General features: G+C 46.9%; 1 protein-coding gene across 2 annotated transcripts; it reads left to right on the top strand.

Moving 5' to 3' along the window:
* Positions 1 to 539: 539 nt before the first annotated feature.
* LOC115100821 (ras-related protein ORAB-1-like) lies at positions 540 to 20,310 on the top strand. Of its 2 annotated transcripts, none has more exons than XM_029619759.1 (7): positions 540 to 627; positions 14,130 to 14,218; positions 14,332 to 14,404; positions 14,504 to 14,599; positions 18,094 to 18,189; positions 18,928 to 19,059; positions 19,430 to 20,310. In XM_029619759.1, the coding sequence occupies exons 2-7, from the start codon at positions 14,196 to 14,198 to the stop codon at positions 19,637 to 19,639; spliced, it is 630 nt and encodes a 209-aa protein (XP_029475619.1). In that variant the 5' UTR covers positions 540 to 627; positions 14,130 to 14,195; the 3' UTR covers positions 19,640 to 20,310. The 2 variants fall into 2 exon arrangements, with proteins under 2 accessions (XP_029475619.1, XP_029475621.1); XM_029619761.1 differs by having other exon boundaries at positions 569 to 645.
* Positions 20,311 to 20,341: the final 31 nt, after the last annotated feature.

Raw genomic sequence — 20,341 nt, 5'->3', positions numbered from 1 at the left:
ACAACATATTTTGTCAGTGGGTTTCTCTCTAGATTTTGCTGGCGCCGTCTCTGGTGTTTTTTCACCTTCTAAATACATTGGACCAGTCTCCAGTGCGCTTTCTCTGGCGAAGTCTCCAGTATTTTCTTTCCCTGTACATTTGGGGCAGGCTCCAGTGTGTTCTCCCTCTGTACTTTGGGGAGACGCCAATGCTTTCTCTCCCTACTTCCTGCAAATCTCCAGGGTTTTCTCTCCCTTCCTTCGTGGGGCAGCCTCCTTTGTTTTTCCTCACTGTGCATCCGGAGCAGTTTGTCTCCGTGTAGAGCTGGGGCGATCTCTAGTGTTTTCTCTCCCAGGGTAGTGAGACCTCAGGGGTAGCGCTTTCCCCACCGATACTGGCTCTGGGACACTCCTGTTTCTCTCGCCCGGAGCCCACCACAGCGCCTGCGCCTCTTGCGCGCGTCACGTCCCTCTTTTGCCATTGGCTGCGGCCTTTGTCAGGAAGGCGTGGCCAGAGGGGGGAAGGCTCTGCGGCAGCACCAGGATTGGCGAGAGCGGGGTGTCAGTCAGCAAGCCGCCACCGCGTGATTGGTGGCTTCCGGGGGCGGGGCGCGGCGGCGGATTGATGGCAGCGCGGCCTGTGCTAAGGTAAGATCCGGGAGCTGGGTGAGTATCAGCCGGGGCCGGGATGGGGGCTGGGAAAGTCCCAGTAATCAGCAATAATAACATCCCCTGCCCTTTATAAATTGTACACTGGCCTATATTATAAGAGAGCCCTGCGCTAACTATCCTGTCCCTTATATATGACCCATCTATAATCACGTGCCCGTCTCTTATGATACCCGTCTCCTGCCCCTTCCTTATACACTGGCCATACCTCCATATCAATGATTATATACCGCCCCTATGTTAACTATCCCTGCACTGTCGTCCATGACCCTCCGACCCCAGCTATGCTCTGTCCCTGTGTTTATGTTCTTCTCCATCCCTGCCTGTTATATATTGTTCACTGTCCATGACAACCCTATGTGTTATATACTGTCCCCTTTGATAACCATCTCCCAATTCTTATAGAATATATACTGTCCCTCCCAGAACCATTCCCCATTTTACAAATTATATATTGTCCTTAAGCCCATGGACCATTACATACTGTCCTTTGTATATTATATGCTGACCATAGCAACTCTATTTACTGCAATGTTTTCAAAAGAGGTGGGTGAAAAACGGTAAAAAAAAAAAATCAGCATTCAAAAAAATAAAGGGAACAGAGAGCACAGAGAAGAATATCTGTTTGAGGTTGAAAGAAACGGAGAAAGTAGTCAGGATGGGAAAGGCATGCATAAAAAAAAAAGATAGCTAAAGAAGTAAAATGAGGTGATTATTTTTTTTAGATATGTCACTGAAAGGAGGCAGGGAGGAGGTGAGTGTAAGATGCAGAGGCAATGAGGGAGGAGGAGGAAAAATGAGATATGTAAAACAAATATTTCTGTTCATTATGCACTGAAAAGGGGACTGGAAAAGACCACCAGTTGTTGGATAGGGGGATGTATGGTAGCAGAGTAGAGGCCATGCATGCACAGAGGATAATGTTTGTGTGGAACTAGAAAAGCAGAATGGACAGCGTTATGGAGCCAGAGGGATACATCTTAGCATGCTGAAGGGTCCACTGAAGGACCTATTCAATAGAGCCTTGGAGAAGGGCAAATTTTGTCCCTTTTTATATAAGTGGCATTAGGGAAGAGTTGACAGACAACAGAGTGTAGTAACAAATGTAATTTATGCTGAAGAAAGGGGGGTGATGAGTGGAGTGCCTTTGTGATATTGTGGAGGAATTAGGGGAAATAAGTGTCTTTGGGGAGACAATGCCAAGATCTGCAAAAGAGTGGACATGTCTGAGGGAGTAGCTAGAATAACAAGCAATCTATGAAAGCTCGACTAGTGGTCAACTACTTAATAGCTAAGTTTCCGTACAAAAAAATGCAGAGTTAAAAATTTTGGGTGCAGAAATCTGAGAGAGAGATACACAGGGGCCAAGACATAGATGTCCATAGAATAGGAATGAGACCTTAGGGAGATTATATTTGATGATTACAAGTTAGCAAAACAGTGGGACAAGGTGTTGGCCAGAGTCAGAAGAATGCAAGGGTGCATATGGAGAGACATTACAAGCAAGAAAATAAACAAAAATACAAAGTGAGTATGATGTTGTACAGCTCTCACCTGGACCATTATGTCCAGTTCTGGAGGCCTTACCTTCGAAAAGACAGAATGGAGTCAGTCCAAAGAGCTACCAAAATGATGCAGGATCTTCACCAGAAGCCATAGATGAGATTTAAGAATAAATGTGTGTGTATGATAGAATTAATCAGAAAAAGGGTAGTCTCTGTTGCTATCTCTGTCAAAGTTGATACAGTCTGAAGTGGAATTCAGGGAAAGTCCTGGCTGAATTGCCACGCCTTAACTCTTTTCCTGAAGGTAAGGTATGATGACTCCAGGCGAAGGACTAGTGGTATCTTGTTCCATAATTCAGGGGCAAAGCAGCTGCATGTGTGAAGTCTGGTGCAAGTTCATCTGGCAGAAGCCAGAGAGGGAGAGAAAAGGAGAGCCTTGTGGGAGTATGGAAGAGCAGAAGCTCGGAGAGATATTCAGAGGCTGGGTTGTTTGCACACCTGACGACAAAGCAAAATGTTTTCAATTGTATCCTGTTTTCGACCAGGAGCCAGTGCAGTTTGCATAAGATTGGCCTTATGTGGTTAGACACACATGTGAAAGGATTAATAGCATACGTGAAGCAAACTTTTTTTCAATAGAAAGGAAGTTCTAGAACAGTGGCATTCACTCCCAGCCCCTGAGGGCCACAAACAGATCAGGTTTTTAGGATATCCCTAATGGATAGGTGATAGGCAGTTTATAAATATTTTAAATAAATACATTATAAATAGGCATGACAGAGATTTGCAGACAATGGAGGCAGTGTGGATGCAAATCTATCTCATGCATGTTCATTAGGGGTATCCTGAAAACCTGATCTGTTTGCAGCCCTCGGACTGGGAGTGAATACCACTGTTCTAGATCAAGGGTTGAGTCATGAGAATGCAGGGGTTAGACTCTGGAGTAATGTCAGGAAATAGTATTTCATGGAAAGGGTGGTGGATTCCCTCCTGAAGCATCTGATGGAAGGTAAAATGGTAATGGTACAGAAGATTCTTAGCTCCAAATAATCAAAGAGATATAGGCCTGCAGTGGCATGCGGTGACTTTTATAGTAATGAATTCAGTCTCGCTCCCTCAGCCCCCGCTCCGAGTCACCAGCAGTCTCACTCCCTCCGTCCCCTCTCCCCTCTTACACCCCCCCCCCCCCCAAATCTTCAGCAGTCTTACTTCCTCTGTCCCCTCTTCCCAACAAACAAAAGACGGAACCCATATGGCATTAGGCCTTTTGTAACATACATTGGGTGTGGACTTAGCCCTCAGAAAGCCATGAATAAACAATTACAATATAGTAAACCTACCATACTAAAACAGCAGTAACTGCCAGCACTCAGACAGTAACAACTTTACCTATAAAAAGGCAACACTGCAAATATTACATTAGGCCCTAAAACACCAACACAGAACAAGCCAGGCTGCCTTAAAATACCTGTACCTAAAAATATTGTTCAAAAGTTTTTAAAACTACATAGGTCCCTTCTTCACATCTAAACATGGGTTCCATATTGTCTCAATAGCTCATGTACAGTATTTTGGATAACAATTACAGAAATCCAATAAAAGCTATCATAGTCTGTTAAGAATAGAGTTACTCCAAGAGATAAATCTGTCACATCAAAACAACACTAACTTCCAGGACTGAAACACCAACCACCCTACCCACGAAAGAGAAGCACTGCAAATCAGTACAATATTTAAATCAGCAGACATATCAAATAACATCCAACAATTAAAAGTAATAAGAATTAAAAAAAAAAAAAAATCAACTGCTCTCCTTAGCTGGGAACATTTGATTTCCAGTCGCCCTGAGATTGTCCTGGATTAGATGGCAGGGGAGAGGGTGCACAAACTTTATCCTCTTTCTCTTCCCCATACACACACAGTAACATGTGTTCATTCTCTTTCACACACTCACAGGCACTTTCTAATGCTCAGTGACTCTCTCTTCTTCACACACACACACACACACATCTATACTAAGGCACACTTTCACACTCAGTGGCTCTCTCTCCCTCTTACACACCCACATACAGTCACTCTCATACTCGATGGCTCTCTCTCCCACACACACAGGCACTCTCACATACAGTAGCTCTCTGTCCCTTACACACACAAAATCACTCTCACACTCAGTAGCTCGCTCTCCCTCACACACACAAAGACATGCTCTCACCCACATAGACACTTTCTCACAAAAAAGGAACTCTCTCCCTCACACACATGCACACTCAGATTCAGTGGCTCTCCTTCACACACACATGCACATTAACATTCAGTGGCTCTTTCTCCCTCACACACATGAACACTCATACTCAGTGGCTCTCTCTCCTTCACAAACACATGTGCACTGATACTCAGTGGCTCTCCTTCATACACACACACACTCAGTGACTCTCCTTCATACACATGCACACTTGCATTCAGTGGCTGTCTTTCCTTCACATACCCACAGGTACTCTCTCACATTCAGTGACACTTTCCTTCACATACACACACACAGGCTCTCTTTCACATGCAATGGCGCTATCTCCCTCACACACACACAATCACTCTCTCACACTCAGTGACTTTCAAACACACAGGCACTCTCACACAAAAAAGGCATTCTCTCCCTCACACACATTCACACTTAGAGTCTCTCTTTCTTCCTCACACACATGCATATTCACACTCATGGTGTTCTCCCTCACACATATGCACACTCACCCTCAGTGGCCCCTGCACCCTACTGGCTCAAATAGGCACAGTCACACTCAGTGGCTCTCTCTCCCTTGTGTGCACTCACACTCTGGCTGTTTCTCCCTCACATACACAGGCACTCTCTCACACTCAGTGGCTCTCACCCCCACATACACACACAAGCACACTCTCACGTTCAGCGGCTTGCTCGCTCTTATACACCCTCACTCTCTCACTCCCAGAGACTCAGGGACTCCTGGTCTCTCCTCCTCTTTTCATGCTACAAGGTTGCAGATCCTTCCTTTGGTTGCCGAGGTACAAGCTCCTCACTGACCTGCCAGGACTCATCTTAAGCTGCCGGTGGGATGGGCTCCGCTCAGGGCCGGAGCAAAGAGATTGGGCGCCCTAGGCAACTTCAGCCTTGCGCCGCCCCCAGCCGCAGCCCTGACTCCTCCCCCCCCCCCAAAGAAAACTTACAAAATACCTGGTGGGGGCTACGGTGCCATTGGTTGGCCCCTGTCACATGGTAGGGGCTAAAGGCCACCGGCGCCATTTTGCTTAGTGGAAGTCGAGACCCCGGGAGCGGCAGATCGCTCCCGGGCCCTCCGCTGGACCACAAGGGTGGCGTCGGGAGGGTGGCACGGTGAGGCGATGGCTGGCAGAATTTTGAAAGGGCACTTTTTGCCCTTTCAAAATTTTGCCGGGTACAGGCCTAGCTCGCCTAGTGGTTCCTCCGGCCCCAGCTCCGTTGGCAGCCATGGGGTTTCCTTTCTTCTCCGGCAGGCCACAGGTTGGGCTCCGTGGTTGGCCTGACAGATCACGAGTTCTTTTTGTAGCATGGATTTTAGCAGGAATCGCATTGATGCAACGTCATCTGCTACCACGGGGTTGATCTCATGATAAGAGCTGCGAGATCGGCCGTGCGGCAGCAGAAGATGACATTCACTTAAATGAAACTCTTGCTACCTGGCCAGCTGTGGGTCAGTGAAGTGGATGGCGTGGTTGAGGGCAGAATCGGCTTGGTTTATCCTTGCCAGACTCGAAAAAAAGAAATGTTAAAAAAAATATTTTAAAACCCCCTCAAATACATAAAGGAAATTAGTTAGGGCCGGTGATTCACTGGATCCCTTGAAGGCCACTGTTGGCCTGCCAGTACAGTAAAAACCTGAGTTCCTAGCCAAAATGCAGGCTCTCACATCGCTGGGTCTGTTTGGCAGGGTATGCTCTCCTCATATTGACTAGGTCAGTGCAACAAGTTGGTGGTGATGGCGGTGCACCATCTGGAAAGACCACAGGGGCTTAGGAGACCAGAGGGTCAAATAGCCACACTGGCGTTGTGGGATCCTATGGTTGGACTTAAAAACGGAGGATGTGCTGGGTGTGAGCTTACAAGGAGATATCCTCCAGGCCTTCATGATCTGTGGCTGGCAGCTGGGATATATCCTTGACAAAATGGACAGGAACAACTGGGCAAAACCAGGTGGACTGGTGTTTTGTGTTTTTGTTTGGCATTATCTACTGTGAGGTATTTGCTGCTCATAACTATCCCTATCTTATATGTTATACACTTTACATAATCATAGGTTACATACTGTTCATATGATAACCCATCCCTCTCCTTTATGTATTATATACTGTCTATAACTCCATGCTCCTGTGAGTTATATACTCATAAGTATATAAGAAATGTCAAGGTAGGTCAAACCAAGGGCCACTGTGGTCAGGACAGTGGCCAGTCCTGATCACTGGATATACCCGGCTGATCTCGAAGAGTGGATTCAATGCCTTGTTGCTTGCTCCCAGGGATAGCAGTGGCTTTCTCTAGCCTGCCTGGCTACTAATTGCTTATGGACTTTTCTTCCAGGAGCTCATCCAAATCTCTTTTAAACCCCACCATGCTTGTCTCCTGGACAACAGCCACTGGCAACAGATTCTACAACCTGATTGTGTGCCGAGCGATTCATTTTAAATCTGCTGGTTGCTAGCTTCATGGACTCTCCCCTTGTTTTAATATTATTTGAAAGGGAAAATAACCGTCCTTTGTTTACCCATTCCATCCCGTTCATGATTTTATAAGCCTTTATCATATCTCCTCTGTCATCCTTTTTCTAATAATAAAAGACTGCCTTCTGTCCTTTCGCATTACTTTGTAATTTCTTGGAGTCTCTCATGGGGGACTTTGTCAAATGCTTTCTGAAAATCACCTTTATCCACATTTATTTGCTCCTTCAAAAGACATTTAATAGATTTGTAAGGCAATACCTCCCTTTGTTAAAACCATGTTGACTCATCCCCACTAAGCCTTGACTATTTGGCCAGTACTTTTGTCTGACAGTAGCTCCACCCTGCAACCAGTCACAAGCAGGTGGGGACTGGGGTTCTGGGGGTGGGAGAGCAGGGTAAGATTGGGGACTAGGGTAGAGTTCAGGTGGGGCCTGGGGCACTGGATTGTGAGAGAAGTCAGGAGGTTGGGAGAGCAGAGGGAGAACTGGATTGGGGGGGGGGGGAGAACAGGGCTGTCACTTGGGAACTAGGGAGAGAGAGCAGGTGAAGAACATGGACTCGGATACTGGGTGGTAGGAGAGTGGAAAAGAACAGGGACTCGGTGACTGGGGACTCGGGAAGGCAAGGAAGCTGAGATGGGGGGGGGCAGAACAAGGATTTGGAGATGCCGAGAGCAGGGACACGGATTGAGCAGTCATTTGGGGCAGACAGTTGGGTGAATATGAGTGTGTGTGTGTGGGGGGGGGGGGTGTGTGTTAGATGAGATGGGGAAAGTATGAGTGAGGGTGAGAAGGATCTGGAGTACTGGAGAGAGTATGAGAGGCAGTGGGAAAGGAGTTGGGTGTTGTGAAGGTGAGAGAGGGTGGGAAAGGGGCTCAGAAGGCAGTGAAACAGGAGCAATAGAAGGCTTGGTAGGAGGTAAGGGACAGAACAAAGGGGCCAAGGAGGAAAAGTGTGGGAAGGAAGGGAGCTGGAGCTGAGAGAGGCAGAGGAAGGCAGGTAAGGTTGGGCTGAGTATGAGTACAGAAGGTGGAAATGGGGAACTAAGGAATGGGTGAAAAACAGAAAAGGAATAAGAATTTGGGGATGCATGAAAGATGGAGGGAATGGGAAGGGGTGGGAGATAGAGAGCTGGAAGGTAGGTGACAGGTAAAACGAAGGAGACTGAGGACTGGAGGATAGAGGGGAATTAGTTGTGTCTGAGATTAGAGGGCAGAGAAGAAAAATAAAGAGTAAAGATGGAAGGGAAAGATCAGTGTCAGAGACAGATGCAGGAAAGGAAAGGGAGAAGACAGGAGGAGAAATGGAAAATGGGAAGGAGATCCTGGAAAAGAACTTAGGAGAAGATCAAAAGGAGATCAGGACCAAATTAACTGCCCACACAATGTAGAAAATAGAACATTTTATTTTCAGTTTAACGAGAGAGGAATGTGTCAAGCTTTGGGAATGCACATTTCTTATATCTTTAGATGTTGCATTTCTATTTCTGTTTCTCTTTCTTCCATGTTGTACTGTGATTTCCATTTTGATTTTTGTCTGCATATTTCTGAATATAATTTGTGGACCCTTCTTTTATATTAGATAAGGGTCAGCCTGTCTTGTGCTTGTATGACTGCACTTAGGGATTCTGTTAGCATGCAGTGTCTGTGTAGGGATCTATGGCTTGTTCTGTTTTTCCAGTAGAAGGTCTATTGGTGTTCTAGGGCCTGTAGTAGTAATTGTAGTGCTTCTCTCTCATCAGTAAGGTTGTTGCTGTTATGGTATGCAGTTTGCTACAAAGGTTCTGAGTATGTTTTTAGCAGCGTTTTTTAATGCATCACAATGCACCTGGTAGTGGAGTGTTTGATTTGTCAGTGAAATCTAGATCCTAATTAGTTTAATATAATAAAAAATACCATAATTCAATAGAAGAGAAAAAAGCATGATATTATGGTTTAAGGCACACACACCTTTTTCAACCCCTATGGCTTATACAAAAAAGAGATCATTTTTGTTTTAGAATCTGTTGGGATGGCTTGTGGATTTTATAATTACTGTGCACAGTATAGAGATTTTTTTTTTTTTATAACAAGTATATTACATTGAAAGAAAAACTGTTCAAATAAATAATCAGTTGGGTAAATGTTAAATGTCACATCCATACAGATCTATGGGTCACAATTTTGGGAGCAGGGTCACACTTATATTTACTTATAGATTGTAAATAATAATGTTAAATTTTAAGTTAAAACAGAGAATCTCCAAGCTCATGTTGTGTATAGAGTGAGGGCACACTTTGTTACTTGACCATAGGCGTCAAATTGCCTAGCTGCCACTCTGGGAGGGCCACTGACCTTTACAGCCACTTGGCATTAACTAGGGTCGAGAAGGACACAGAGCTGCTTTCAAGTAGAATTCTGGTGACTTATCTAATTCCCACTGCAGCACTACCTGGCTCCCCCCCCCCGGCAGCACACCCCCCCTGGGACTATGGATCCTGTCAGAAAAAAAAATCACTCCTGCTCCCCCTTCTTTTGCCATCTCTGCCCATCGCCTGCTCAATCAGCACTGTGAGGTGAAATGGGGTTAGGCTTGGCACCCACTAACCTCCCCCATGCAGCCTCCAGAGTCAGACTGCAGGTGATGTCATCCCTCCCTCCCAATTATTATCTCTGTCACTGAATTCACTCCAGCCAGCTCACATACTGCGGAAAGTAGCAGCCAGTCTAGCACCCAGATCCCATGAACAACTCTGTCTAATCTCTGTTAGTATTTTACAATCTGTTTTTTCATCCTGGCCAGGTGGGTGGTAGTTTACCCCCACTACTATACTAGTCTCCATCACACATGGACGTTCTGGAATCCTCATGGATAGAAACTGCAAGTATGATGGGGAGGTAAGAGAGAGACAGGATGAGGAAACAGACTGTAAAATACTAACAGAGATTAGTCAGGCTAATAAAATTGGTACCATCTATCTGTCCCTTATGTTATATACTGCCCATAATAATCCTGTGACTGTCCCTGTGATATAGAAGGAATGGTTATTATCATGGAGAATCCCATTAATGCCGATGTATGAATTTTGAGAATTTCCTTTTGACTAAGTTTACGTGTCCTCTGATGTTATATAAGACCCATCCTTGACTCACAGATAAGACCACAGGTGAAACCTGGAGTTGATGGATTTGCAGAATTGGCTTTTTTTGTTTATTAAATATTCTGCTTTCCGGCACTTCAAAGCGGATTACATTCAGGTACTGTAAATATTTCCCTATCCCCAGATGGCTTACAATCTAGGGATAACATGACTTGCCCGAGGTCTTCTCTCATTCCTTTTCCTTTTGTGCTTGTATTTGCTTGTTTTCCAAGCTATGGACAGCCACATGGCAAAGCTGCTTCTAGTTAACTCTCCTAGCTTTTGAAGTCTACCGTACAGATTTTGAGGGTGCCCTTGAATGTCCGGCGAGGTCTTCCCTGTGATCTGTGCTCACTCTTCAGCTGGCCACAGGACACAGCTTTGGGAATTCTGGTGTCCTCCAGCCTTATGGCGTGCCCTGCCCTGCCCGCTGAAGCTCAGCCTTCACCACCATTCCTTCCATGCTGGGAACTTGGCACCTTTCAAGGACTTCTCGGTTGTGGATCCTAGCTTGCCATTTTATATTGATTATGGATAAGAAGTGCCATTCTGGATCAGACCAAGTGTCCATCTGGCTCAGCGTCTTTTTTTTTTTTTTTTTCTGACATTGGCCACTCTAGATCTCTAGGAAGAAGCCACAGATCCACTTCTTCTTGTCCGCTCTCAGAGATAAGTGGTGGCTTTCTTTGAGTTTATTTTGATAATAATACTTTGTGGACCTTTCTTCCAAGAACTTGTCTGAATTCATTTTAAAACCCAGCTATGCCAGATACCTTGATCGCATCCTCTGGTAACAAATTCTATAGCTTAGCACTTTTGTACTCAAACCAGCAGTTTTCTACAGTTTGTTTTAAATCTGCTAAGTTGTTAGTTTCATGGAGTGTCCCCTAGCCCTTTTACTGTCTGACAGATTAAATCACTGTTCCACCCCCTCATGATTTTATATACTTCTGTTCTAGCCCCTCTCCGTTTTCTTTTCTCCAAGTTCAAGAGCTCTTACCTGATCAACTTTTCTTCATAAGGGAAATATTCCTTCTTTTCGACCTGCAGGCTAGTCCTTGACCTGCCTGTATGGACTAGTCTGCTAGGACTAAAGGAAAGGAAATTAACGGATAAGTATACATTTCACCATCCCCATTATCATTTTTCCTGCCCCTTTTCTAGTTTGGCTATATCTTTTTGGAAATGGGGTGACCAGAGCTGAATGCCATGCCCCAAGGTACAGATGCACCATCGATCAATAGAAAGGCATTCCGATATTCCCAGTTTTGTTTTCCAATCCTTTCCACTTGCGTTTTTTAACCAGTGCCGCTCACTGACCTGGGAAAGCATTGAGGGAATTGCTAGGGTTGCCTGAGCTGGGTGTGGTACAGCTTCCAGAATTCATATCTGTATGGTAGTACAGACAGTGCACTTTGATCTCGGTGGTCCGTCTCACTCCTCCGTCGTCCCACAGCCTACGACGGAATCTGCCAAAGGAAGAGCTAGCCTTGACAATACGTTGTACTTACCTCATTGCCGACAGTGTTAGAAAGAATGGGTATTTTTGGTAACAGAATTTGGCAATTTTTATGTCGATTGAGCTCACACCTTTTCATTGGTAGCACAAGCTGAGTTACACTCAGACACTGTAGGCATTTCTCTGGCCCCAGTGCTTACAATCTCAGGGCCCCACTTACTAAGCACTTTTCCCATAGACAGGGAATGGAAGAAAAGACTTAGTAGATCAGGCCCTGAGGCGGTGGAGGAGGGTGAAGTGGCCTTCCCACGGTCACAGTGGGATTTGAACCCTGGCTTCCCAGCCTGTTGCTGTAACCGCTAGGCTACTCCTCCAGTGACCTCAATGAAAATTGTAGGCTTGATGTAGACGTAAGATGGAGCAGGTTGGGACACAACCGCCCCTTTTTTTCAGGCTGCTGGTAAACCCGAATGGAAAAGAGATGGTGGTTATACTCTGTCCATAATGCCATGTTTCTGTGTGTTATGTACGTTTCCTGTTTTAATGATGCCCTGATACTGTCCATAAAAACCTTATGTTTGAGATACTCTCTCTGTGCTGTATTCCCCTCCTTATATGTACACATTGTCCATAACAATTATCTTTGTAGGATATAGCATCCTTGACTTATGTACGGTATTTATTTAGCTCACCCCCTTTCACTGGTAGCTCACAGTACATTACATTCAGGCCCCATAGATACTTCCCTGTCCCCAGCGGGGTTACAATCTAAGTTTACGCCTGAGACAGTAACGCGACGCACCCAGAGTCACAAGAAGCATCAGTGGGATTTGAACCCTGGCTCCTTCCGTTCTCAGCCGACTGGTCTAACCCTTAGGCTCCGCACACCCTTATTGATATAGGGAGAGAGAGGTATTGCCCCAGTAGTACTAACCACTCCGCTCAAGTTGTGTTGGAGGTAGCAGAATATAAAAAGCCACATAAAAAAAACCTGTTTCTCTGTATTATGTACTTAGTTATAGCAGCACCTCTGCCTCGCTATGTGCTATCCCACTAACAATGTTCTGCTTCTGTATAAATTCCTAGACCAGGCACCGTCTCAGTAATCTCAGGCCCTTGCCCCTGTACATCACACACCACTGGTTCCTAAAGCTGCCCTATCCCACTAACAATGTTCTGCTTCTGTATAAATTCCTAGACCAGGCACCGTCTCAGTAATCTCAGGCCCTTGTCCCTGTACATCACACACCACTGGTTCCTAAAGCTGCCCTATTCCCCGGCCCGTAGCCAGTCAGGTTTGCAGAATATCCACAATGAACAGGCGAGATAATTTGCCTGCGTTGAAGACCCAGTATAAATAATTGTATTGTATTTTCCTGCTTTCGGGTCCTGGGTGGCTCCCACTAGTACCAGTCGGCATGGAGATGGAAAGGAACTGCCGTCGCCTGTGTGCTAGCAGCTTTGGCTCCATTTGTATCTGTCAGATGGCAGCAGCAGCTCTCTCCCTCCTAGCCATATTCCTCAGCCGGAGGAACTCTGTCTCAGGAGCCCCTCTCACCACTCTTCCTGGTTGCATCGCCAGGCCTGTGGCTGCATTGGGTGAGAGTGGCTCCTCTCTCCCAGCCTGTGCCATGGGGAAGCGGGAAGCTTTGTTGCAGAGGATGGTAAAATGAAGGGATGCATCCCAGCCAGTGCAGACAGGAAAGGCTGAGCCATGCCAGTTTCATCTGCCAGAGGAGGAAGAGGATAGGAAAATCAGGCCCTTGATCATGCACACAGCTGCCTGGTTATCGCACAGCCTACTGCCGACCTGTTAGGAGACACCTGGTTGCCGCTGCGGGGATTAAGGCAAGCGAGCTTTCTAGGAGGACAGCTGGCAGTCTTGCTGTAATGGTATCTCTCCCTACTGTTAATAAATTATAAAGTTGTACCAGAGTGGAATGCAGAGCTGGCCACCTTGCGCCCTTTCTCGACTCTTCCTCTCTGAGCTGTAGCGGTGTTTCTGCCCTGCTCATGTTGCTGGGAGTGGGAGCTTGCTCCGTCACAGCAGTCCCCAGGCAGAGTTACAGCAAGGTAAGCTGTGCTGGGGGTTACAGTGACTAGTGGCTGGAGCACTCCGGTTGGCCCGCTGCGGTGCAGTCCTGGCTCTGGAGCCGGGTCTGCCCGGGTGGGGGGGGGGGCTTTTTCTGCACCTGCTCCCGTGGCAAAGATCGCCAATAGCACGAGGCTTTCAGTGCATCCATCCTGCTGTGGCCTAGCTGTGGCTTAGACCTCTTGCATTAACCAGCCTGCAGTAGGTTTTCCTGTGTCTCCTTCGCTAGCGTTGCTTAGGTTTAGGGAGGGATTTTATAGGCTTGCTCGATACATCACAGGAACAAATTCCCTTGGCATACAATGAGCCAGTTCATACCCGAAGAGTTGTGAGCTAGCGGAGGGCCTCAGTGCAGAGTTGTTCACTGCCTGGCCGGAGCATTGGGTCTTTGTGCTGGGTGCAGAAAGCTGCCCAGGAAAACAGAGCAGACCAAAATATTTAGCTATCCGAGCCAAAGCCAACCAGCATTAAAACTGACCACACCCTCTGCTAGTAAGAGCTAAAAACAAAGCTAATGTCTATGAATCCAGGGCTAGGTTGCTGAGTGCACAGGAGCTCTCACCTCTTTTACTTGTCTCTGTGTAGACTGAGAAGCAGGACATCAGAGGTGAAGCCCTGAGACTGTTCTGAGAGAAAATTCCAGCTGCCGGGATGTCCGCGATGAATCCAGAGTAGTGAGTACCGATAATGCCTCGTACCCCTCATTCACGAACATTGGAGGGATGGGACAGCCGGGCCACGGACTGACGGAGAATCACAGGCTCTGTCTTTTGCTCTTTCCCTACAGTGACTACCTATTTAAGCTCCTCCTGATTGGCGACTCTGGTGTCGGTAAGTCATGCCTGCTGCTTCGTTTTGCGGTAAGTATTGTTGGTATTGGATTTCATTAAATTTATAGCAGGTGCCCAAATCGGCCCAGTTCCCTGCCACCTTTACCCCTTGCATTTCTACCTTCTCAGGATGACACATACACGGACAGCTATATCAGCACCATCGGGGTGGACTTCAAGATCCGAACCATTGAGCAGGAGGGCAAGACCATCAAGCTGCAGATTGTGAGTACGCCCATCCCACAATGCACTGGGGGGGTATGGTACTGTGCAGTAATGGAGCTCCCAGAGATTCCATGCCTTGAGAAGGGGCTTCGCACATCTCCTACTGTACCTGCATGTGATCTGCTTTGAAGTACTTAAAAAAATCGGAATATAAATTTAATTACGGCTGAAAGCAAGTTGTGAATACAAGTAAAGCGCTCCTGGTGCCAGACGTTTGAGAGCTCCAGCATGCCATCAGCGGAGGTGCGTGGCCACCTGTCCCAGCGCTCCACTGCACCCTCATGGACGATATTGTCCTGGTCACTCAGGAGCTCCAAAGCCAGTTACACTGTGTACAGGCCCACACTAAGAATGCTGCTACTCCAAACTCCATTTCTCCTTCCCTCTTTCGTCCATCTTTTCCGAGCACTTGGTGAGACTGGTTATGGGTAAGCCATAGTGCAGCCCAGCTTTGCGTGCCAGCCAGTTTTACTGCTACCTTTCCTATATACTTTTCCATATAGTAGATTATGGCAGAAAAAGACCCCAAAAATAGTCTGCCAACGTATCTCAGTCCACACGGTTAAGGATATATCCCAGCTGCCAACCACAGAGTGTGACCGCTTGTAGGATATCACTTCCTATTCAGGACAGCTTTTGTCGTCTTCTTCCTTAGATTTCCACCGTCTTGGATAAATGAGCATGTAAGGTCTTTTATTTAATTCACATTCAGTACCCCTCTATTCCCATGCCCATCCACAAAGCCATTGCCCAAAAATCTGGCACCCGATAGACCTGGCTATGTGAGCGCCTGCACTTCGCTAGTCTTCTGGTTATTACTGAACTTGCAGCGTGCCAGCTGGGCGCAGCTATGAATTGGAGAAATTACTTACCTGATAATTTTGTTTTCCTTAGTGTAGACAGATGGACTCAGGACCAATGGGTTATGTGCACCCCTGCTAGCAGATAGAGACTGAGTCAGGCGGGAACTGGCTACCAGACCAAGGCACACCTCCTGAGGAATTCTTAACTGGGGGAGGGACCTTTAGGTATCACCGCAGGAGAGCGGGGCTCAATCTTTTCTCCAATTTGAAAGTAGAAGTTCTTCTTCCAAAAGGTAAAGCGATCCCCATAGGGAAAGCATGTCTACATCTGCTGGAGACGGAGAAATACTGGAGGGCTGAGGTCATTGCAGGGGTGTAACTAGGGTGACGTCAGCTTTGAAACCGGACTCCGTCTCCATCTGCTGGCAGGGGAGCACATAACCCATTCAAGATGAGTCCATCTGGCTCCATGCTAGGAAATCTATAATTGCTGCTGCATCCACATCCCATGTCAATCTCCCTAAACAAGTTTAGATACCTTCCAAGGTTATCCGTTTTTCTTTTCGACTCTATCTCATTTCTCCATATTCTCCTTGGGCTGATATCCAATCGATCCTAGCTCAGGAGAATAAAGCTATTATCAACATCTTTCCTAATTTTTACTATGAACACAACTCCCTTGCAGCTTGCAAGGTTGTCATCACCTAGATGAATGAGAATGTGTGGAGGGGATGCAGTTTTTCCCTCCGTACTAATTGATCCCATATGTTTCCATCTGGTGCCATTTTGCCCTATCTCCTTTCTACAGCTTGCTTTTTGGCCCAAAATACAGGCGAAGCCAAAGAACTAAATTGGCATTTCCCGTTCCACATGCAGGTGGTGCCCCTGCCAGTCTCTGGGGAGGATCGGCCTCCTGTACAGTCCAGCTACCCTCATGGCCTGCGATGTTGCTAGCACATGCTTCCATCACTTTGCTTTTGTGCAACCAAGGATCCTCGCTATTTGTCAGATGCCTTCCTGCAGTCCGTTACCAATTCAGCCTCCAGCACCTGCTCCAACAAGGCATTCATCATGTCCACCCCACTTTCTCTGAAAAAAATATTTCTTGACATTGCTCCCGAGCCCACTTGCTTGGCGTTTTGTATCATCATCCCTCGTACTACAACTAGCTTTCCATTGAAAAAGGTTATATCTTGTGCGTTATTAATACCTTTCAGATATTTAAATGTTTCTACAATATCCCCAATATTGCTTCTCTTCTAGGGCATGTAGAGGTCTTAATTCATCTCTTATGGCTTTAGCTGTAGCCCATGCTATTTTGATAGCCCCTTTGGCCTGCTTCCAAGCTATCTTTTTTTGGAGGTGTGGTCTCTAAAATTGGACACAGGATTCTAGGCAGGGTTTCACCAACGACCGGTAGTGGAGGCATTATCACTTCCTTTTTTATTGTTGGTCATGTCACTCTCTAATGACCTTAGCATCCTCCTGGCTTTGGCCACTGCCTTAATCACGCGGTTTTGCAACTTTGATATCACCAGACAGCATCAGCCCAAGCTCTTTAACCTGGTCAGTGCAAATCAACTTCTCACCCCCCCCCCCCCCCCCCCAACATATATTGTTCCCTCAGATTTCTGTATCCCAAATGCATGACTGCACTATTTTATATTATTTGTCCACACGTCGTGCCCTCTTACATCACTGTTCATGATGCCTTCTCCCACAGAAGTATCCACTCTTGCGAATATTAGAGTCATCCGCAAAAAAGGCACATTTTTCCCTCTAACCCCACCAGGATATTGCTCCACTACTTCTCTGCCCTCATGGTGAATACCAGTTATCATTACTCTCCGTCATCCAATTTCTAATTCAGTCCACCTCCTTGGGACCCACCCCCAGGCTGTTCATTTTATTCACGAGTCTCCCACATGGGACAGTGGGAATGCATGGCCTTGATCTCATTCTGTAATCGCCCAAAAAAGATCAATCCGATTTCTCTGACATGATCTCCCTCTGGTAAAACTGTGCTGCCTTGGATCCCACAATCCACTGGATTCCAGATAATTCAAAACCTTCTCTACTGAATTTTCCCACCACAGAAATAAGACTAACTGGCAGTAGTATCCAACTTCCTGTTACTTTTATGGACATTTATCCTTTTCCAATTCCCTGGAAGCAATCCATTTCCAAAGATCTGTGGACTAGGTCGTTTATGAGACTCGCGTTGAGCTGCCTTAATATCCTAATCCCATCCAGCCCCTTAGCTTTTGTCTGCTTAATTCCACCCAAACACTCCCCTTTATAAATGGTGTGGCCTCTCCCCTGCTACCACATGCACCCTTGAAAACAATCGGCAGTCCTTCTCCAGAAGTGGCCTAGTGGGGAGAGCAGCAGATTGTGAAACAAGGAAGCCAGGGTTCAAATCCTGCCCATGCTCCCTGTGACCCTGGACACGTCATTAGCATTCCTGCCTGTCCCTTGACCTCCTCCATCCATTCCTCCTCGTCACCTCTCAGTCTTGCAATCCCACTTCTGGCCTTCTTTCTTTCACGGACGTTCTCGTCACTGTGCTTTACCTCTTAAACTCTCTTTTCTTCCACTTGTGCTTTTGGCAGCCTGAGTGCAGAGGTCAGGAAGCAGAATTTTATCTACTGGTTTGTTTTTTCCCCCCCCCCCCTCTTTCCTTCTCTCCAGTGGGATACAGCAGGTCAAGAGCGCTTTCGAACCATCACCTCCAGCTACTACCGAGGGGCCCATGGCATCATCATTGTGTACGATGTCACAGATCAGGTACAAGACTGCGACGTCATGGACCCGGCCATTGTCCTGACTGCTGTAGCAGGGACAAGTCAGGCTAGGAGAGAGTCATCTTCCACCCAAAACTATAGCACATGCCCCCTCAAGACATGGAGAAGCTGCAAGTAGCAGATGCTCACTAGAAGTCAGATTGAGGAAAAGAGAGTGATTCTGTAGTTTAGTTAGCTTGGCTCTGCATTTTGGGAGTATCTGATAAGCAACATTTACTGCCTTTTAACAGAAGGCATGGGATTACTACCCTTGCATCAAAAGCATCGAGACTTATTGGTTAACTGTAACATTGCTCTCTGCTTCGAAGGTGGGGGGTGGAGGGAAAGAGGAATTTGGATTCAGACAACCAGTCCGAGCCATGACTTTTTTTTTTTTTTTCCCCCAGAGTCTGGGGTACTGATATGCAGACATTAAGGAAAAAACATAGGACTGCTTCTAAAGCAGCGCCCAGAGTTTTGTTCTCTGACTCCAGCTGCTGGTGGGGGATGCACAACCCCACTGGTCTGTACTGATCCGGGTACATACAGGGAATGACCTGCATGGCAGATCCTACCAAGGGAAGCTTGCTGGGAAGACTGGATAGACCATTGGTCCTTTTCTGCTGTCATTTCTGTTTCTGTGTAAATGGATCAGGCACCCAATTTCTTATGCAGCCCCCATTGTCACTACATGTTGAACGCCACTGCTAAGCACCCATTTTTTTTCCTCCTCCACACACAGGACTCCTTCAGCAATGTACATCAGTGGCTAGAAGAGATCAACCGCTACGCCAGCGAAAATGTCAACAAGCTACTGGTGGGGAACAAGAGTGACCTCACCACCAAGAAGGTCGTTGACTACACAACAGCCAAGGTCAGTGCAGCATCTAGCCCTCAACGATCACACTCTCCTTGTTTGGGGCATGTTCCCCATCTTGTGCAGGCAGGAGTGTTAGAGCCTGCCCCAAACATTTCCCCCCCCCCTCGTCACCTGCCCTGAACACAACTGAAGAGCGATGGACCACAGCCTCTGTCTATGCATAGTGGTGGGCCATTTCCCCCACCAGTCTGTGACTCGGCAGCACTTGCCAATGGGCTGATATCACACAACTAACTGAAGCACAGCTCACCACCTTTTGTCCTATGCACCACTGACCAGGCTGCACTATGAATTTATCTGTCTTGAGGCTGGATGTAGGATTTTTTTTTTTTTTTTAACCAGTTTCATTTCCGTCTACTGGCAGGAATATGCCGACTCCCTGCAGGTCCCATTCCTGGAGACCAGCGCCAAGAATGCTACCAACGTGGAACAGGCCTTCGTCACTATGGCCGCCGAGATCAAGAACCGTGTGGGCACCGGTCCCACCCACAATGACTCCCAGAAACCCAACATCCGCATCCAGAGCGCTCCCCTGAAACAGGGTGGGGCAGGCGGGGGTGGGGGTTGCTGCTAGAGACCTCCCCCTCCCCCCACTGATAACTAAATGGGACAGCCAGTGCAAGAACAGGAGGCACAAGCTCTTCCTATTTATTTTAAATTAATTCCTTTGCTTTATTTATTTGATGTTCTTTTCTTCCTCGGGCTATGGTAGCAGCTCTCCACCTTAACTACTTTATATTTAACAATTGAGGCCATTGGTGCCTCAGTTTAACCATTCAAAATATCTAACATATAACTATACAGGCATCTCATGAGAGGAGAGCACGCCGGGCACCACAGGGACAGGAAAACTGCATCTGTCCTCATTTATTGCAGTAAAACACAGCCCCTAACCCTGGAATATAGGGATTGAGAGGGGATGGGAGGGAATGCCCCCCTCCCCTGTAGCCTGCGATAGAGAAAGCGCTCTCCAGAAGTCCCAGGCTGCTGTGTCAGGTGCTGTGGGGAGGGGGATAGTGCCTCTCCCTGGAGGCAGCAGCCCAAGGGTGGTGCTGGCCTGTTTGGGCAGGACCCTGAAAGAGTCCTCGGCCTGCCCGAGCAGATGCCGATTTCCCCCCCTTCCCCTCCCCCGGCAGGCCCACAGGTAGCACAAAGCCAGAACCATGACTGTAGGCTGGGTTACTCTGCACTGAGATGGCTGCCTGAAAGGAATGATGAATAAACCTGCATTTGATTTTTCTCTTATTTTAGAAGAGGTTTTGTTTTTATATTTGTT

This window comes from Rhinatrema bivittatum, chromosome 11 (assembly GCF_901001135.1).
Source record: "Rhinatrema bivittatum chromosome 11, aRhiBiv1.1, whole genome shotgun sequence".
Taxonomy (NCBI): domain Eukaryota; kingdom Metazoa; phylum Chordata; class Amphibia; order Gymnophiona; family Rhinatrematidae; genus Rhinatrema; species Rhinatrema bivittatum.
Note: the sequence above shows the minus strand (reverse complement) of the source record. Positions and strands in the feature narration are given on the sequence as shown.